This window comes from Thermobia domestica, chromosome 1, assembly GCF_964235325.1.
Source record: "Thermobia domestica chromosome 1, izTheDome1.hap1.1, whole genome shotgun sequence".
Classification (NCBI taxonomy): Eukaryota; Metazoa; Arthropoda; class Insecta; order Zygentoma; family Lepismatidae; genus Thermobia; species Thermobia domestica.
This window is the reverse complement of record NC_137454.1, coordinates 147,686,179-147,705,329: the sequence shown is the minus strand read 5'-3', so window position 1 is coordinate 147,705,329 and position 19,151 is coordinate 147,686,179. Positions and strand designations below refer to the sequence as shown.

The following is a 19,151-nucleotide window of genomic DNA, read 5'->3' as shown; positions in this document are numbered from 1 at the left end:
CCCCCAAAATGCAGACATGGTTAAAGAATGGCGTTGGTGTTGGCGAACACAGCTTGTCTAGGAACTGTTTAGTGACATATTTGTTTTGAAATAGAGTACATGAAAGACAATTGTTTATTTGGAGAAAAAAATACAAACATCAAAGTACTAGAGTATATTGCCGGAACCCTTTGAGGTACGTGACCTCTCCTGCCTCCCTTCCCTACGCCATTGCTCTGAGTACAAGACTGTACCAAATTGAGCCACACAAAAACGAACTACTCATAAGCTATTTTCAGTATGCTTTCTTCATATTAGTATTTTTCGTGCAGTGAAAAGTAATTATTTCATCAGTTTCATCGAATAATAACTAGCAAGTTTTGTACCTCTTCTAAAGTCTTTCCAGCCTTAGAACAAAGTAGACGTAAACAAAGCGAAATGTATTGCTCTGCGGCTCACACGTGCTTCAGCAACGAGAGACGTGAACAGCAAGATCGTGCTAGCTTACTGTCGTCGCATAATTTCCGAAGTGTAAGTCTACGGTTGGTTGGTAAATAATTAACGACTGACACTAACTACTGCTATGCTGGAAATACGTATTTTCTTAAATCGTTATATAAACGAGATTGTCTCTGTTCCTGTTGTCCTCTTTTGTGTTTTTAAGCACGAGACGAAGATGGATTATTGTCACTCATCGTCGCCATGAAACTCTGCATTCTACAATTTCAAATGAGCGGGGTTGGCGCGCGAACGCATACTTATGCGCGGTAAATACTATATGTCCAAGTACAGGTATGGTTGAAATAAAGCTACATCTGTTGTTAAATATTGTATATCTTGCGTTTCTTATCACAAAATTCAGGATAAATTTAGATATCTTTATTCGAAACTATTATTTTACTAGGGATTATATTGCGGTAGGATACTAGTGCAGAGAGAACAACAACCAATCACTGGTCATCGACCAACTGGTAGTCAGGTGGGTTTGTTTACATCTATTTTTTCTAAGGCTGGAAAGAGAATATTTCATATTTCTGTCGTAAAAATAATTTCAGTAGATGTAAATGAAAGAGGATTTGTTTGAAATAATATTGTAGCAATTTCACTCGATAAATATCAATAAAGGTTGTATCATCTTAGAATCGAACGTTTAAATAGGTATTTGCCATGTATTTTGCATGCCTGTTTTTTTTATTTACTACCTTACATACGTCTTTAAAAATAAACTGAAGTGCTGGGAAGTTGGAATTTGCATAACTATACAAGCACAGGAGAGAAAACGCTAAACTAGTTTTCTAAGTAACGAGGAAACTGTCAAGCCAGGAAGAGTTATTATGCAAACTGTCAAGCCAGGAAGAGTTATTATGCAAATTGTGTAATTGAAATCTAAGGGGTTGACGAGAAATCTTACTGGAGACATCTAAGTCAATTAATAACTTAAAGTTCAATAAAATAATATAATTTAAGCAAGAAATAACAAGATTTAGCCGAAGCCTCACCAAGGGAAAAGATCACTGAATAACTTTGAAAATGTTGGTGGTTTTGGAAGAATGCGTGATAGAGCGTGGAAACCCCTGCATGAAGCAAGAGGAAGGAAAACAAACAACTTTGTCAATTTCTTATATGCGAGTTTGCACACATTTGTTTCAATTTTCTAGAGGAACAAGACATTGGAAACCTATCACCATGATCAAGGAAAAGTTATACTATTATATTTTTCAATGTAATACAGATACTTTCTAAACATGCGCAGAGTCGATCTATCAGTATTAAACTTATTTTTGTGTCTATTAACTTGTGGATAAAACATATACTAACGTGGAATAAATACAGTAACTATAAGTAATGCTCTGGCCGTCTGCACGGTGGGGCAGGGGAGGGAAAAATCCTGCCAGGTGTCTCTGGGAAATATTAACCATTCCAGAAAATTTCAGATATATTGGTATGAAAAATTTGTAGAAGGATTCGAGTATAATAGATAACTTACGAATCCAGTGTTCTTCTAAGATAAGGAGTCCTTCAGCATTATTTTGTTATTTTTTAAATACTGTTTTCAATTAATTTTCTTGATTTACTTGTTAGGATTAGTTAAAAAAAAACAATGATAGATTTTTCTTTCCCTTTCCTGGAAATTAACGAATTCAGCATATCATCCGTAAAAGAGCATGGTTTGTTAATCTTACTTCTTTCACTCCCAGAAATAACCATAAGGTACATGAAATAAATATTTAGTATGCGCTGGCTAAACGATTCATGATTTTGTGAAACTCCAGTGAGAAGTCAATCTGGATAAAATCAAGAAAATAAATTATAGTAACACATATATGTGAATTAACTTTTTTTTATGGACCTATTTGAGTCAAAATCCGAAGTCCGAGAAAAAAACTCGAGAATCAAAGGTCTACATTCTATAGAATTTCACATGCTTATTAAACTTGTGAAGGTAGTCCTATACCAACATTACAAATTTGGTCAAGTAAAGATCTTCAATTTCCGAGTTATAGGGTAACAAAGCTCGGCTTTGGATTTAACAAATCTGTTATGGGAAGTAAGTGTAATGTATATTTATGATGAAAATTTATTGAAAATCAATTAAGGACCATTTTTTCTGCTACAGGAAAACTTATTACTATAAATAGAAATCAATAAACATTTTGATTACAGTTATATATTATTTGCGTGTGTTTTATCTATGTATATGACAGGATACACTCAGAGGCGGTCTGGCGAAGTCGGGAGGTCGGCAATTGCCGAGGGCCCCGGAGCTCTGGGGGCCCCAGGAACCAAACGATAAATTTTTGGTTGGTATTATAAAGTTTACATACATTTAGATACTATTCCATCACATTGAAGCATAAGATGTGTGAAAATTATTTCAAAGCTGTAGGGCTATACCTCGTTCGCATTAACTCATGTTTGCAAGAAGCGATAATATAAGTTTACATTGTGGTACACATATTTAGTTGACATTCTGAAAGTAAGCAATTCTGGTGGACTGCTGAAATTTAGACCTAAAATATGTAACTTGTATAACTTAGTGGTGCTCAGTAAAGAATAGCAACACTGCAAGTATTGGAAACCACCGGCCTCCGCTGAACCCGTTTATTACTCCGTACTGAATATTTATATTTATATTCATTTAATTTGTGTGAGAAAGAATTATTGTGCAATGTTAAATTACTAGCAATTTTAGTGCCATTTTTTCTGTTTTTGGGACCCCCTTTCAATTATCAAAATACAAGGAACGTTAGAAATTAAAAATATTTTCGCTGATTAGTATTGTGTTTAGCTGAATGCGTAGCACGCGTGCCTACAATGCACATGGGCCCGAGTTCGATTCCTAATGGGGACATTCAAAAATTTATGTGTTGACTCAGCATCGTGAGGACAGCTGGGGAGCTACCTTAATTAAGAGGTAACGGACTCTGGTCTAGAAAGCTGACATTAAGGACTTTGGGTGTCGTTGCCCTGATTGCGCATCCCCGAGTTTGAAGTAGGTCCGCTGGCAGGTCTAGCCCTTCTGGGCTGTTGTGCCATGGAGTTTAGTTTTGTTAGTTAACATTGTGTTTACTAATAAAGCGACAAAAAATATAGAAGCTGATTGTCAACAGGGGCTAAGATATTCAGTAAAGTGGAAATATCTCTATCGTATATATTGCCTGTGAGTGGAAATTTGGAATGTCGAATAGAAGCTTCGATTGCAAGTCAAAGTTTGTGGTCAGAAATATGATAAATCAATGAAAATGTTAGCATGTCCAAATTCGAAAATGTTCTCATGTCTTTTGTCATTCTCGATATTTTTCTGGTCACATCTCCCGTTTCAAAATATTTAGAGTAAAGAAATTGATTGCTATACAGCTTGGAAATTGATGCAAATTTTGTTACAACAAATCACTGCTAAAAGGAGTTCAGATCACTTTGAATTTCTGCTTGACAAATCAAAATAGTATACAATTACCATGAATAGAATTTAGATAATGTGGATGATGTGGAAGTTTCATTGGACTTCGATAAGAAGAGAATATCGAAGAAGAAAAAATACCTGATGAAAAAAACTAAAGTTGAAGTTTCAGAAATTACTCTAGTTCAGAAATAAACTAATCAATTTCTGTATTATCGATTGTGCTAGGTCAAGTATTGAAAAAAGATTTAATCCAAACAATGATATTTTGAAAGACTGTTCATGGCGTCATACAAAATGTTCCCTGAAATCGCAGATATTGACGAATTTCGAACAGAAGTCTTACGCACCATTTGTCATCTAATCAAAGTTGATAGAAATGTTCTTATAATAGAGCTGATACAGTTTGCTGAGCAGTACGACAGTTTTGTTAAGACTAAGTGGGATCCAAATGATGAAATAGAAGATGTAAATATCTTAAGAGACCCTATCACTGCGAAATTAAAATACCGCTAATTTCACAGTAATTGTGTGATATCGGTAACTCATGCAAAATAACATTGTCTAGGGAGGTCTTGTTCCACTTTTCAATTATCTTTTATCTATTTGAAGATATCATGTAATTACTGTAAAATTGTGTGATATCGGTAACTCATGCAAAATAACATTGTCTAGGGAGGTCTTGTTCCACTTTTCAATTATCTTTTATCTATTTGAAGATATCATGTAATTACTGTAAAATTAGAGGTATTTTAATTTCGCAGTGATAGAGCCTCTTAAATGAAGACGAAGAACACAATGACAGCTCAGAGTCAGGAGAAGGCGAAGGGAACTATGTTAACTGCTGAGTGAAGAAGAAATGTTCTAGATGCGTAGCATGTGCCTTTAATTGTTACGGTGAAGGGTTCGATCCGTGTACCTTTTCAATTGAGACTCTGGTCCCAGTGAAGGGCTCGGTCGTTCTATTACGGTTCCGGGGTTCTAGCAGCATTGCGCTGCGGAGTGCACACCGTCCTTAACCGGCCTCCGTGAAGAACTCCCTATTCCCTGCCCGCAAATAATACAGCTTTGCACTATTTTATTCACGGGTACGGAAAGTTCGTCCCCACGACGATCGCTCAAGGAAGGTGCGATACACCTCACCGTTACGGTCCAGATTCGGACGGGAACCACCTGGGTGAAGATCTAAGACGTATTACGAAAATAGACGAGAGCATCGCCTACTTTCAAGAACCGTGCGCAGGTTATCCAACAATCACCTTCTTATTACGTCATGCAATCTGTAAAAGAAAAACTGACAAATTTATATCTTATTGTGCCATTTATTTAAAATGAATAAACGTACCTGAGATAAACAATCTTTCCCTTACATTGTTCGCCCCGTTTACGTAATGAGTTTGTAAGTGCACTTTATTACTCACTTCGTTATATTGTCCGCCATGGCTTGGTGAAAGACGTGATCACATTTTAGGTTGGAACACTATATATCCGTCGAATCCACTGACCAAGATCGTCCTTTCTGCCAATGTTGAGAGTTTAGTAGACGGTTATTGCAAGTGAACACATTGATGACATTATGTCGTGGTTTTGATCAGGAGTTGACCAGTTTTGGGATATTTTTGTGTTGGTCGTTTACCACACGTCCGTTGCGTTTTAGTACCACCTTCCCAGTCCTTTGTGTTTTCTTTTTTAGTCTCCAACACGGCCCCTCGTTGTTATAAAATACCACTTGGGGCTAATTTGTTTTGATAATGAGTAGCATAAGAATTGCCAAAATGTTCAAGTTAATAATACTGTTTTCGTTAATAATTTCTACATATTTGAAGACAGTGATAGATATCTAGATTACAAGGTAACTAATATTCCACTTAAAAAAACGTTTGAGGACGAGATATTGTAGTGATCAGCAAAATAGCTGAGTCACTCACATTCACACACACCAACACAACACAACGAAAAACTAGTTGTCCTCTCATAACTTTCTTCTTCCTCTTCTTCTATCCTGTCTTTTAACACCACTAGGCGGCAGCACAATCAACAAGAAGCATACACTGCACAAAGTGTACGAATTCAGACGAACGTCACATAACGCTCTAACGCAGAATTTGCGTTTATACGAAAAATATCATAAGCAGAATTTTGGTACAGTTACATAATATTGTTTTAGTGCTGTCACAATCTCGGAATTTTTACCAATCTATATTCAACTTACAAGTTTATATTAACTCTGCCTTGTACGCAGGTAATTGCGAAAGGAGCTTTTCAAAACTTAAAATTGTTAAGATAGATTACGGTCTTCGCTAAACCAAGATTTAACGTCTAAGATACTTCTTATGAGTGTAGAATGAGACTTGTTTGTAAATTAGATAAAAATTTGATTATAGATGAAGCAGCAATAACGAGTGAGGAATTTAAGAAAAACTTATTAGTGTAATGAAGCTTTTAGGCGTGAGGCCTATACATCTGATCTGAACTCTTTCGTTAAGTAATTAACTGTGATCGCAATTCTCCTTCATAAGCAAACTACTCTTTCTTGAGTTCTTTAAGACAAATTGTGTGCTACAGGTTTATTAGCAACATATTAATATTAGTATTAATGAATTGAGAAGAAAGCCCTGTTATGTCTGTTAGCGTGAAAATAATCAATTTTACTCTTGTTCATAAGCAAATTACCATTATCTAAAGGAGTAAGAATAAAATAAAAGGAAAACCTAAGAAATCCTGTATTTTATAGCAAACAGTTGTGCTCAGTTGCACCAACCGAGGATTAATCTGTGAATAGGGATAAAACGCAAGTTAATCATCGAAGTGAGAATGATGTGTTGCGCCAACTGATCTGAAGATTATTTTGACAAATCATCGAATTAATGAATATCGTTGGAAACCGGATTTTAAATCAGTGCTGCAGTAGGATTACTTGCAGGGGATGATATATCTGTAATGGTTTTGATGCTTCTGTGGTTATGCAGATATAGATTAAATTATACAAAGTGATCACAAAGTCATGTTACCCCCTACATTTTCATAGATGGTTCCATTGTATTAATGTGGGATCATGGCAGAGGACAACTTTGAGATAGTGTGACTATTCTTTACTATTTATTCCATTAGGGCGCATTCGCCTTTTCAAGGAATGAAATTCTTCGGTTTTTTTTTTTTTTTTTTTTTTAATATGTAGTAACAATAATTAGCGCCTACTTCGCGAATCAGTTTTCAGTTCTTTCACACACTTTTTGGTGAATCAAATGTACGACATACATGATGTCATTTCGTATACGTCATAATTTTACGTAACTTCCAATAATTCGTGATAAGTTTACCTTATTTCACAAACTGTTGATGCATCAATAATCTGACGCATGCTATAACGCGTCAGACACCAGGTACACAGCGCGTTAAAACGATTGTACTTCTAGTAGCAGTTGATTTCTGAGCAACATTTTCTTAAATTTTTCAACTCATAGAATTGTTTTCCGCATATGTTTTCTTAAGAAGAAGGGAACATAATAAATTATTTACTTCTGAGAAATATTCAATGATCACTTTGGAAACATAATGTAGTTTATGTACTAGACATAACAATAGCCATGTAAGGATACAAAAATGTGAACACACCATCCACTGTAATCGCGCTTGATGTCTGTCAGTTAGTAAAACTAAGAATTTGACATCTCGATTTTCTCTGCACTACAAGTAGTGGTTTGGATCCCAGTTTAAACAGTAGGACATGCCTCGTGTAGGTTCAATGCTGAAAAAGGACGTACCGCTCAGCACCAGGGCCGTATTAAGACCCTTAGATTCCCTAAACACTTAAAGGATTTTGATGACTTCTTGAATATATATGTAATTTAAAACATAAACAACAATCAACCATAAAATAAAATTTTAATTATCGAAGTTAAACAAAACTCACAGTAAGATGGAAAAACGGTTCATCTTCTATACTTCCACTTTCTTTATATTTGACGAGTTTTCTACTATTTTTTTTAATTGCAAAGTCCTTGATCATGTACTCAATCACTAAATCTATAATTATTATCATTTTATTTCAGTCAAGGAGGTTATGCTTTTGATTGAGTATTATTTTCTGTTTTCCATTGACGTTGTATAGAAAGTTTACAAATTTCACAGTCTGCAAGGAGAATTTCTCCTGCTTTTATCTATGTGAAGGTAATTTTTCCTTCGATTTCATGGCCCTTGACAGAGGTCTTCACTCTCTTAATGCTCTTGTTATTATTGTATATATATTACATATATATCTGTATGTAATTTTATAATTAAAAGAAGGGGTTTCCGGATCCTTGTTCAGCTGCCCCATTTGTACTATATAGTCCATGGTAAATTCATTCGGCTATGGAAAATTTCTATGTTTCCCCTTCCTTTGATGGCCTAAGCAGTTAAATCACCCCACTTCAGGACATACCAATGTCCTCTAGTTTGTTGTTTTAAATATTTTACAAAATATAAGATGAAGTTTCCCTTGTTCTTGTAAGCAGTCGTTCTTTCAGCAAAAATGTTCCGGGGGGAGCACACGTAGTATTCCGGGGGGCACTTCTAGTACTTATTTTATTTATTATTAGAATATATTATAGATGTATAATTTTGGTCTCGTCCGGGGGCAGTGCTCCGGACACTCTCAGAGCTCCAAGGGGGCAGTGCCCCCCAAAAACATGTCTGGAAGAAACACTGCTTGTAAGGCCAGCTTCTCCACAGTAGTGATGACAATGAGACGGCGAAACCTAACAGTAGTTTCGTCCATAGACAAATAAAGTATGTTTTTGTCATACATACAAATAAAGTATGTAGCTGTATGTAGTTGTCATCTACGTCCTCTCTAATTTCACCTGTTTTGAATTTATACTCAACATTAATTTTTTCCCTTAGCATTAATGTGGCACTTTTAGGGCACTAAAATACTCCAAAGATGATAAAATTCTGTTATTTTTAAAAGCATACCAAAGCATATTAGCTTGTTTAATACAGTAGAGAATTATGTAAGATGTCAGAACATATTCGTAACTATTAAAAATGTGTTAATAATATTTGTATATTCCTCCAAATTCAGTTTTTCTTCCAGATATTGTAATAAAGTAACAAGTTCTGGGAACTAAAATTTCCAGTAGATGTGTTGATTATAAATTAGATTGTACTTACTTTATTGACTCCTTGTTTATAGGATACGACTTGCTTGTTTGGGGATTCCGCTGAATCTTCCAAGAACTGAATATAACAATAAACTAATCCAGTTTTAAGCTATGATACAGATACAACATGCTATTATAGGATCTAAAGTGCAGAACGTCATATGTGCAGAAGATTCAATTAATATTGGGTTAACTGATATTGGCAGTTTATCAGACATAAGTTTAAAAATAGAAGTCACACCTATTTCTTTTTTCTAAGTTCAATTTAGCTTTTCTTTAAAGTTCAATGAAATTTGGATTTGTGATCCGAATAAACATAAATTCGAAACCACTTTTCGATATTTTTGACTTTAGAATCATGAAATAATATAGATGAAAACCTAAGAACTCGGCCTCTAATTATAAATATAGACAATGTTTGTCTTTTTAAATAATATACATACAAATTTAAATATCATATGAATTTTTTCCTTACCTGTACTGTTACCACGCGGTATACAGTTACAGCACTAAAATTTCTCATTTCTTCCTCATTCTTGATTTTGATTGGTCCTTCTATACTGGCTTCCCAAACGGCCAAATCAGCAGCAGTTTGTCCTTGCCCACCCACAAAACGTTTCTTTCGCAATGGCATTGTGAATTCCATGAAACTGAATCCATTTCTGTCAATTTTCAGATTTCCATAGGATGGTTTAGGATCAGTCACCTGATAAATATAATTAATGTTAACAATATATAACAGCAATATTACCTGGGTAGAATCATATTTTAAAAACATTAATCACAAATATCTATTCAAATGTATTTCGAAGATATTGATGAATTTATGTATAAGTGAATGCCCAGGGACCGTTTATGCTCTCAAAACACTTCGGAAAGTTTATAATATTTATTCTTTGAAAGCTTAAAAATTTAAATTTAGTGGAATGGGTTTCAGTTCGCAATTCACCCTTCCTGATTAGATGTATTGTCAGACCGTTCCCAAATTACACTACTTTTAATACTGTATTGGAGGAAGGGCTTTCATGTAGACACATTCGGGAATTGTGATTGTGCTTATGGTTGTTCTTGAGTTCGATAAGAATAGTAAATGCCGTATAGTATTGCTGTGTTTGCATGAAAACAAATTCATTCTTCATTTCATAGTTTTCCCGACAGTTTTGTAAGATTCCCGTAATCTGGCAAGATTTTATATGTAGTTTACTATATCCTTAATCATTAGTCGCATTATTGATCAATAATTTTGATGGTTTGTTCATTGCTACATATGGATGATAAAATCGGGGAATCAAAATAGCAAAAATAGTTCTATTTTAAAAATCGCACTTCTATTATGTAGCCGTTTGTAAAGATTATTTCACTTTTGTTCGGTGTCATCCTTCCAAGCCTCACACTACACCGGTTGCAGAATTTCGATGTATGTGTTTAAAGCTCTACGGCTGTACTACGACAAGGGTGTGATGCGGCATTAAAAAAAAAAAAAAAAAAAAAGTAAAGTAACTCAACCTAGTATGGCAAGTGTTTTAACCAAAGCTTTTGTGAGAGTAGTAACAACGGCAGATGCCATTATGATTTAAATTCACATGTATTTGACCACGCGATAGAAATGTGTTTAAGATTGACGATTTTGCACATTCTAACAATTTTGACGAGGAGTCTGACATTCTACAAGGGATTGGAGCTTTAGCAGAAAGAAAAAGGACAATAACCTTTGAGCAGTCAGATGACCAGTACGATGAATCAAATGAACAAGCAGTACATAAAAGGAGTTCGAGCAATTTTAGTTGTAGTTCTAGTAGAACCTTATTATCTCTGTCAAAGAATCTCTGTCTTCTATATGTTTCAGCAGCGAGGCCATAAGAAGGAGTCACAAATCTCCTATATCTTCATCACTGCAAAATATTCAATGTTCTCCTATTGGGAATCGAACATTACACCAAACGCATGCGTGCTATTCACTAGGCCAATGAAAGGAGCTAAGATGAAGAATGTCATAAATAACAGAAATTTGCACGTGCGATTATGACTACGGGATTCCCGAAGGACCATTTGTAGTCTTAAAAATCATGAAATTAATGGTACGGTACTTATAAAGCACTATTATTTAAAAAAAATCTGAAGTAAACAAAATAGCAATCGTTCTATTTGTTCAATCGTTTATTAAATTTAATTAATATTTGAAAACTTATTACACTTCCAGTAGGTTTTATTCCTCTTTCTTAATTCATTATCAAATATGAGTACAGTGACATTCATACGTAAACTTACTATATTTAACGAAAATCTTTACCTACTTTGACTTCGTTATCCTATAGTTTTAATTTTTATTAATTTGAATATCTTACACGCATTCTATTATATTATAATAAAACAAAAATAAGAAAAGTTAAAAAAACACTCCTCAGTTACCAGTGAATTCTCTCTTATACAAAAGTGAATTCTCCTCTCTCTTTCCTTTCATTTCTTTCGCTTAAATCATATTTGCCTACAATACTATTTTCCTGTCGTTCTTTCGCAACTACATTAAAATCTTTGTATTACAATTACGAATGCGCCCCTTTTCTTCTAGCTATGATTTACTCTAATTTCTAATGCTGTTCCTCTACATCTTCGGTTGTCTGCAAAGTGATCAGTGTGTCTGTATCACTATTGAGCAACAATTAATAGTATTATTTACACTCGAGTCTCAAAAGAGATACACATATTGGTGGTTGTTTGAACAAATATTTAGCAGTTCATTGTCAATATTTTGACGGTATCTATGACTAGTTATCGAGAAATATTCTGTAACAACTAAGCACAGTGGCGTATTTACGATTTTGTTTCGGGAGGGGCTTTGCTAACTTTCGGGGGGGCTTTGCCTGAAAATGTGAAAATTCTGCAAGTTATTTCATATACTTTACTATAGTAAGTAAGATTTCGGGGAGGGCTTAAGCCCGGAAGCCCTCCCCTAAATACGCCACTGACTAAGCATATACGTATTTACACTCATATTCAAACAATCTGGCTACTCACTTGTGTTTGAAGTTCTGTACTATTTAGAACTGTAATCTTTCCAAGTCAAGATGTCGGGATGCTTCATGGGTTTTGTTCTTCCCAAAGTAGGAATATTTCATGCAGGTATTTGGAGAGAAGGTATGGAGAGGTGGAGGGGTTTCTTTCTATCTAATAATGTAACGTAAGTCTTTGCTATGGTGAAGAGTTAATCATATGTATAATTGATAAAAGAAAACTGATTTAAATCATATAGGCTCCATAAACAACAATATATAATCTAAATTTGAATAGTATGAGGTTATATACGTATATGCCTAAATACATGGTAAAAAATAGAAATAGAAATAGTAATCATAATACTTTAATAGGCACTATAATTTTTATTGTAGTAATATGCCATTATTTCGTTTCATGTCACGTATTAAAATATTCTAGGTATGATCGTACGTAGAACACATATAAAACGGGTTTGAGTATCAACATTTTCTTTTTAATTTGGATATAATGTATAAATCATTATTTAATATTAATAAAGTGAACAGCAGTACTACCTCTTTAAAAGCCTTCTTCAGATCTATATTAGTACGTTGAGGGGCTGTGTTGTCATCGTATTCATCACAAGTAATGTATTTCATGTCAGTGGGCCATTCGCCTCGGTCTTTCATTGTTCTGAAAATAAATTATTTATCAGAACATAAAAGTTACCATCAACAAACTTAATAAAAATAAATCCAGAGTACTTACACGACTTGTGATTTAATAATAGAATAAACCAAAATGGAACCTTAAGTAAATAGTATAACGTATTATTCAACAATGGCCTTCTCGAGCTGCTAATGTGACAGATATAAACAGCTGATTTCTTCAGTTGGTGTAAAGCTGAAACGTGGAAGGACGCAGTTTAGGTAAGTAAACATTTCATTTTTTTATTTTTCTTTAAGATTATTTCTGTCAGTCCAGTTTCTTTCTGAATTTGTACACACTTTGTTATTCTTTTTACGGTATTTACTTATGGAAAAGGACAGAAATAGAGAAAATTTAATTGAATCGGTGAGTGGAAAAACACTACTATTCCACAAAACGCATTTTGAGATATTTAAAGAAAGAACTTTCGGTAGCAGACGGGTTATGTCGGAAATTGTCTGAGAGGGACAATTAACATGTCAATCGATTCAGTAGTGTCTAAGGAGTGTTTTAAATTTGGTCTCATCACTTGCTGATGTGTGGTTGCCTAGATATACAAGATCAAAGTAAAGGGGGGGGGGGTGCCATAGAAAAATTTTCTATCTGAACGTATTTTACTGTATTTTTTCTTGTTATAGAAAAAATACTTGTGAGATCTTATCTTTTATCCATAAATGCTAATTCTTCTTTATTGATACTAATTTTCGACGTTATTCAGTTTTCATTGTTGAATAAAATTCTTTTGCTAGTAACTACTACTTTCAGTAGAGGTGCTATTTTCAATTTAAGACCCCTTCCACTTCTTTTTTGGTAATATGATTCTTTCACACTTTTAAGAAAAAAAATATTTCTAAGAGCTTTTCTTTTATCCATAAAGGCTAAATTGTACTTTATTGATACTAATTTTCGACCTTATTTAATTTTCATTGTTGAATAAAACTCTTTTGTTCTTTCCTTTTGATAGAAGTTATGTTAGAAGGAATTTAAAATCCCTTCTATTTATTTTTTTTTAATGTGATTGATCTTCAATAGTGTTTTAGCCAGTTACACTGTATAAGCTCAAAAATTAGTATCAATAAAGAACAATTTAGCCTTTATGGATAAGAGAAAAAGATCTCAGAAGTATTTTTTCTATAACAAGGGAAAGAATTACAGTAAAATACGTTCAGATAGAAAATTTTTCTATAGCACCCTCCTCTCATATTTTGATCTTAAATATCACGGCAACCACACATCAGCAAGTGGTGAGACCAACTTTAAAACACTCCTTAAACCCTACTGAATTGATTGACACGTTAATTGTCCCTCTCAGACAATTTCCGACATAACCCGTCTGCTACCGAAGTTTCGTTTGTTAATGCCACAACTGTACAGTCGACATTATAGCATTCTGCTATAACGTGCGAGGTCTTGCAAATTGTACTGTTCTTCATTACAACTTATAGTTCTCATCTGTTATTTTTGCTTTTACCTCAAAATGGCTTATTTTGGACTCGCACTGTTTTCCCACTCGCCGATTCAATTTTAACGTTGAGTTATTCTCAAAAAGTTCTTTTTTTTTATTTGAATATGCACGACCAGAGTTCTAAATACACATAAATTCACATGAATAAACACATAATACTTATTAATTGCATGGAAAAAGTACACATTACTTGGCCTTTCGTGCGTACAAGATAGCCCTCCAAATGTCATCCCCTCTTTCTCGAAAACTGTCAGGATACAAACAAAACTTTTTTCAGTACAAACGGTACAAACGATTTGTTTTTTTTTCGAATGGTGTATTTCAATTTTTTGTGCTGTGATACGGGTGGCTGTTTTGGCACCAAGATATCCCCCCCCAGTTGACCTCTCAAGTAACCCTATAAGGAAAATGATACAAACGAAAATATTTTCGGTACAAACGTAGTACAAAAGAATGACCTAGTTTCAATTTTCTAAAGTCGGGGGCTATCTTGCCAGACGTGACCAGACGTACTGAAAAAGCTGTTCTGCGTGTTGCGAAGATGCCTAGAAAATCGAGAAATGTCCTGTTTTATAATGTCTTGCAAAATGTCCTGTTAACTTATTTGCAATATTTCATTCTTTAATCACTACATTTTGAATCACTCTTTTCCTCAATGATGAATCGCTGTGTTTTTTAACACTCCTCACAAGATTGGGGAAGGAGAACAATCAACAAACCATCGTTTTGCAATAAATTGCTTTTACTGACAATGAGAAGGGCTTGTTGAGACATCAGTAAGGTAGGAAAGGTTTGTTTTTCATCTTACGACAGTAATGCTAGCTAAGTTAAGTAGAAGCTCCCTCGTGTCGGTATAAATTTTCCCTCATTCCCTAAAATAATCCCACGCTCCGAAAATCGATTAAACAAGAAAAAGGTCTTTAAGCCCTACACGAAGTGTCACTGTATGTTCATAAAAGTAAACAACCGTTTGTCATTAATCAAAACATTTGGAGTTGAGTTGAATTCCTTCAATATTTCTGTAACGAAAATGAATGATTTACTTAAAGTCAACGTTAAATGAAATAAGACCATGCGTACTGCCGAATCATATACTATTATATTTGTGTTCTACTTTTGGCTTCTCAGAATCTGGGTCATCCTATTTTAAGGTGAAATCGGAAGATCGTGTACTGTGATTGATATTCTTAGAAATAGAGCAAAAGGCCTTGGTAATAGAAAAATGCGTAACATTTCACAATATTAGATAGCCTTATGTAGTCATACTTCCTTTCAGCATGAGCATACAACTGTTATATTCTTGTAAAGCAGAACGTAAAGGTCTAGTTTCTTCAAGAATGCAAACTTATATCCTATTTCAAACACAATTTGCAAGCATAATACGCTCACAAACATCGTTTGTTTCTACGAACATACGAGTAGTATTATTCATAGTTATCATATTTTATTATTTCGTGATTTCTAATATTAATTTAGGCATCAACTATATCTACACATGTTGCATCGAACATTGGCAAGGAAACTGACAAAATTACAAGAGGTTTTTCAATTTGTCATGGATGTCATATCTATGGAAATATATATTAGCTTAAAGGCAAAATTTCTTACTTGACAGCTATGAATGATCTAACGGCCACATCAAAATAGAATGCCGCGTCAATCTCTGGTTTCATGTCCAGTTTGTATTCTGATTTAAGTTCACCAAAATTATTTTTATAATCAGGATTAATCACTGGCTTCAGGACTCCTACGCTGGCATTTTGGCAAGTATTACATTCCAGAGCTGTCTCATCCTGTAAAAATAAAAAGCATTGTCTTAAGAATATACGAACTTATGCATATAAACGTGTCAACATGGCTGCTAAAGTAAAACAATATAATACGAAAAAAGGTTAAGTTTGAAAGGTACAGGTTAGAAATTATTATTATTATTATTATTATTATTATTATTATTATTATTATTATTATTATTATTATTATTATTATTATTATTATTATTATTATTATTATTATTATTATTATTATAAGTATTCTGCCTTTCGACAGGTCCTGGCACTAATGAGGACTTTTTTTTCAACTTTAGATTTTGGCCTGGAAATGTTTCTTCCACTTTTGTCTATCTTCAGCTTCCTCTTTTAACTCCCAATATTTTCTCCTGTCTTTCAAATCATCGATCTGCTGTGTTCCTCTTCTTCCTATTCCTCGCTTCCCTTCCATCTTTCCTTCTATGGCGGTGTGAAGAAGACAATTTCTTCGCAAGATATGTTCAATCCAATTGGCCTTTCTACGAAGGATGGTGGCTAGAAGTGTCCTCTTTTCTTCTATCCGTTTTAAAACATTTTCGTTTGTTGCTCTGTCTGTCCATTTTATCTTCTCCATCTTCCTCCAACACCACATTTCGAAGCTCTCCAAATATTTCCTCTCTAACTTCCGTAATGTCGAAGTCTCTGAACCATACAGTCCAATGCTCCATATATAGCACTTGACCAACTTCTTCTTAAGTCCAATATTGAGCCTGCTAGTTAAGAGTGATATTTTCTTGTTAAATGCTTCTTTAGCTATGGAAATTCTTGACCTGATCTCTTTGGTTCAGTAAGCGTCTCTCGTCAAAATACTTCCCAGATACTTGAAATTATCGACCTCTTCAGTTCTCTTTGTTCTACTCTGATCCGTAAGGGCGTGTTTCCACGGGATATTCTCATGACTTCGACTTTTCGATGTTAATTTCCATTCCATACAGTTTTCCAGTGTCAACTATTTTGTCAATCATCTCCTGTAGTCTTTCTTCGGTTTTAGGTTTCGGTATTATAACCGTATCAACCTGATCTTGTTAATGATCTGCCCTCCAATCTTGAAATCTCCAATTCCCATTAATGCTTCCTTCATTAAACATTCACTGTAAATGTTGAATAATTTAATGAGTCGTCGATCTCTACAGTTGACTCCGATTTCTTTAAGTATTTTCAGAAGTTTCGTCTAATTGACTCGGTCGAAAGCTTTTCGCCAGTCGATGAAGCACAAACACAACTCTTCCTTTACATCAAGAATTCTTTCTGATATAATTGTCATCAACCCAATAGCATCTCTGGTGCTTTTCCTTTCCGGAATCCAAATTGGTCTTCTTCTAACCTCTCATCTATCTTACTTTCCAGCCGCCTATTCAGTATGCGTGCAATGATCTTTCCAGTATGGGAAATCAGGCTAATGGTTCTGTGATCGCTGCACTTCTTTGCTTGGTTTTTCTTGGGCAATGCAATCATTGTAACATCAAGAAAAAAATCCTTTGGCCATTCGCCACTATGGTAGATCTTGTTAATAAGTGAAGTCAGTACTTTTATTGCGTTGTCTCCTAATCCCTTGAGCAAATCTACTAGTATGTCGTCTTCTCCAGTGGCCTTTCTCCTTCGCATGTCTTTGATTGCTTGTACTACTTCACTTTTCAATATACTGGGTCCTTTTTCATCATCATTCACCTTCTCCTCTTCTTCGATCGCAATATCTTTGGGGTGGTTCTTCTAATCATACAATTCTTTTATGTATTCCTCCCAAATTCTAAGGATTCTTTGATGGTCCGTGGTTACATTACCTTCTTGATCTTCGATGCCGAACGTTCGTATACTTTTGTCTCTTTCCCTCCTAATTCTTGTGCTTTCTGGTCATCAGATTATATCTGCCGCGCTGTTAAAGTTCCATTATTTCTTCACATATCTGTTCCATCTACTTTTCTTTAGCTTTGTCTATTTCTCTTCTCAATTCATTATTCAGCCTTTTGTATTCCTTGATGTCCGTGTTTTTCGCCTTTCTGCGTTCGTCTATCTTCATAAGCATTGCTTCAGTTATCCATGGTTTTCTCGGTGCTCTTTCCATCCTGCCAATGTTATTGTGGAGTGTGTCAAGTAGAATCTGTTTAACTTTTCACCAACTATTCTCTATATTGTCAATCACATTGCCCATTGCACAATTTTTCTTCAATTTCTTCTTTCACATCAGCGTCGATATTTCTTAGTCGCTCCAAGTTCAATTTTCGATTTCTCTTCCCATTTTTCTTGATCGACTTTAACCAGGTTTGCACTTCCGCCACCAGGAAATTGTGATCCGAATCAATCTCCGCTCCCGATAGTGTCTTCTCGTCTCGTACACTATTCCTGGAACGTTGCTTCACAAGAATGTAACCGATTTGGTAGCGTTTCTTATCTCCTGGACTTTTCCACGTGTACAGCTTGGTTTATCTTTTCTTAAACCACGTGTTCATGACCACCAGATCATGTTGCCTACAGAAGTCGATAAGATTTGACCTCGTTCGTTTCTTCTACCTAGTCCAAACGGTCCCACTACCTTATTCTCAGCTCCTTCTCCTACTACTCAGTTGAAGTCTCCCATTACTACGGCATTGAACTTACCTCTTTCTTCCTGATGCAATATGTCACTAATCTGATCATACATTACTTCATTATCATCATGGCTGGTTGTTGGCATATACACTTGTATTATCACAATGTCCACTGGTTTTGCATGTAGTTTTACAAACATCAAGCGGTCACTGTAGTATTCCACTTCGGTTACACTTCTTGCTACTTCGTTCTTCATTGCTATCGCGACACCATTCTTGCCCTTATCAACACCCGAATAGTATATTCTGTAATTTCCCGATATTATCTCATCTTTCCCTGGCCATATCATTATTATTATTATTATTATTATTATTATTATTATTATTATTATTATTATTATTATTTTAATAATCTCGTACCTTGGATATAGCGTACCAAGCAAATTTCCTATCAAAATATCCTTTATAAGCACCAGCTTCTAGGACCTTTTTAATAGTCGGTGCGTTGCCCAGCACAAAGAAATTTACAATGTCTACATCACGAAGTCGTGTCAACTGCTTTTTCGGGTCTTTATCTACCATGGTAATGACATGTCGTGTTGGCATGTTCTGCAGAAGGGATTTATACTTGTGGTCCATCACTGAAAAGAT

At 34.7% G+C, this 19,151-nt stretch overlaps 1 protein-coding gene across 1 annotated transcript in view; it reads right to left on the bottom strand.

The window, feature by feature from the left end:
• The window catches only part of Ir25a (ionotropic receptor 25a), a 222,565-nt gene that overhangs the window by 108,628 nt on the left and 94,786 nt on the right, over positions 1 to 19,151 (bottom strand). The window contains exons 6-9 of the mRNA XM_081764277.1: positions 18,921 to 19,141; positions 15,779 to 15,963; positions 12,573 to 12,690; positions 9,500 to 9,730 (exon numbers count right to left, since the gene is read on the bottom strand). Coding sequence (XP_081620403.1) covers positions 9,500 to 9,730; positions 12,573 to 12,690; positions 15,779 to 15,963; positions 18,921 to 19,141 — 755 coding nt within the window. The remainder of the gene's footprint in view (positions 1 to 9,499; positions 9,731 to 12,572; positions 12,691 to 15,778; positions 15,964 to 18,920; positions 19,142 to 19,151) is intronic.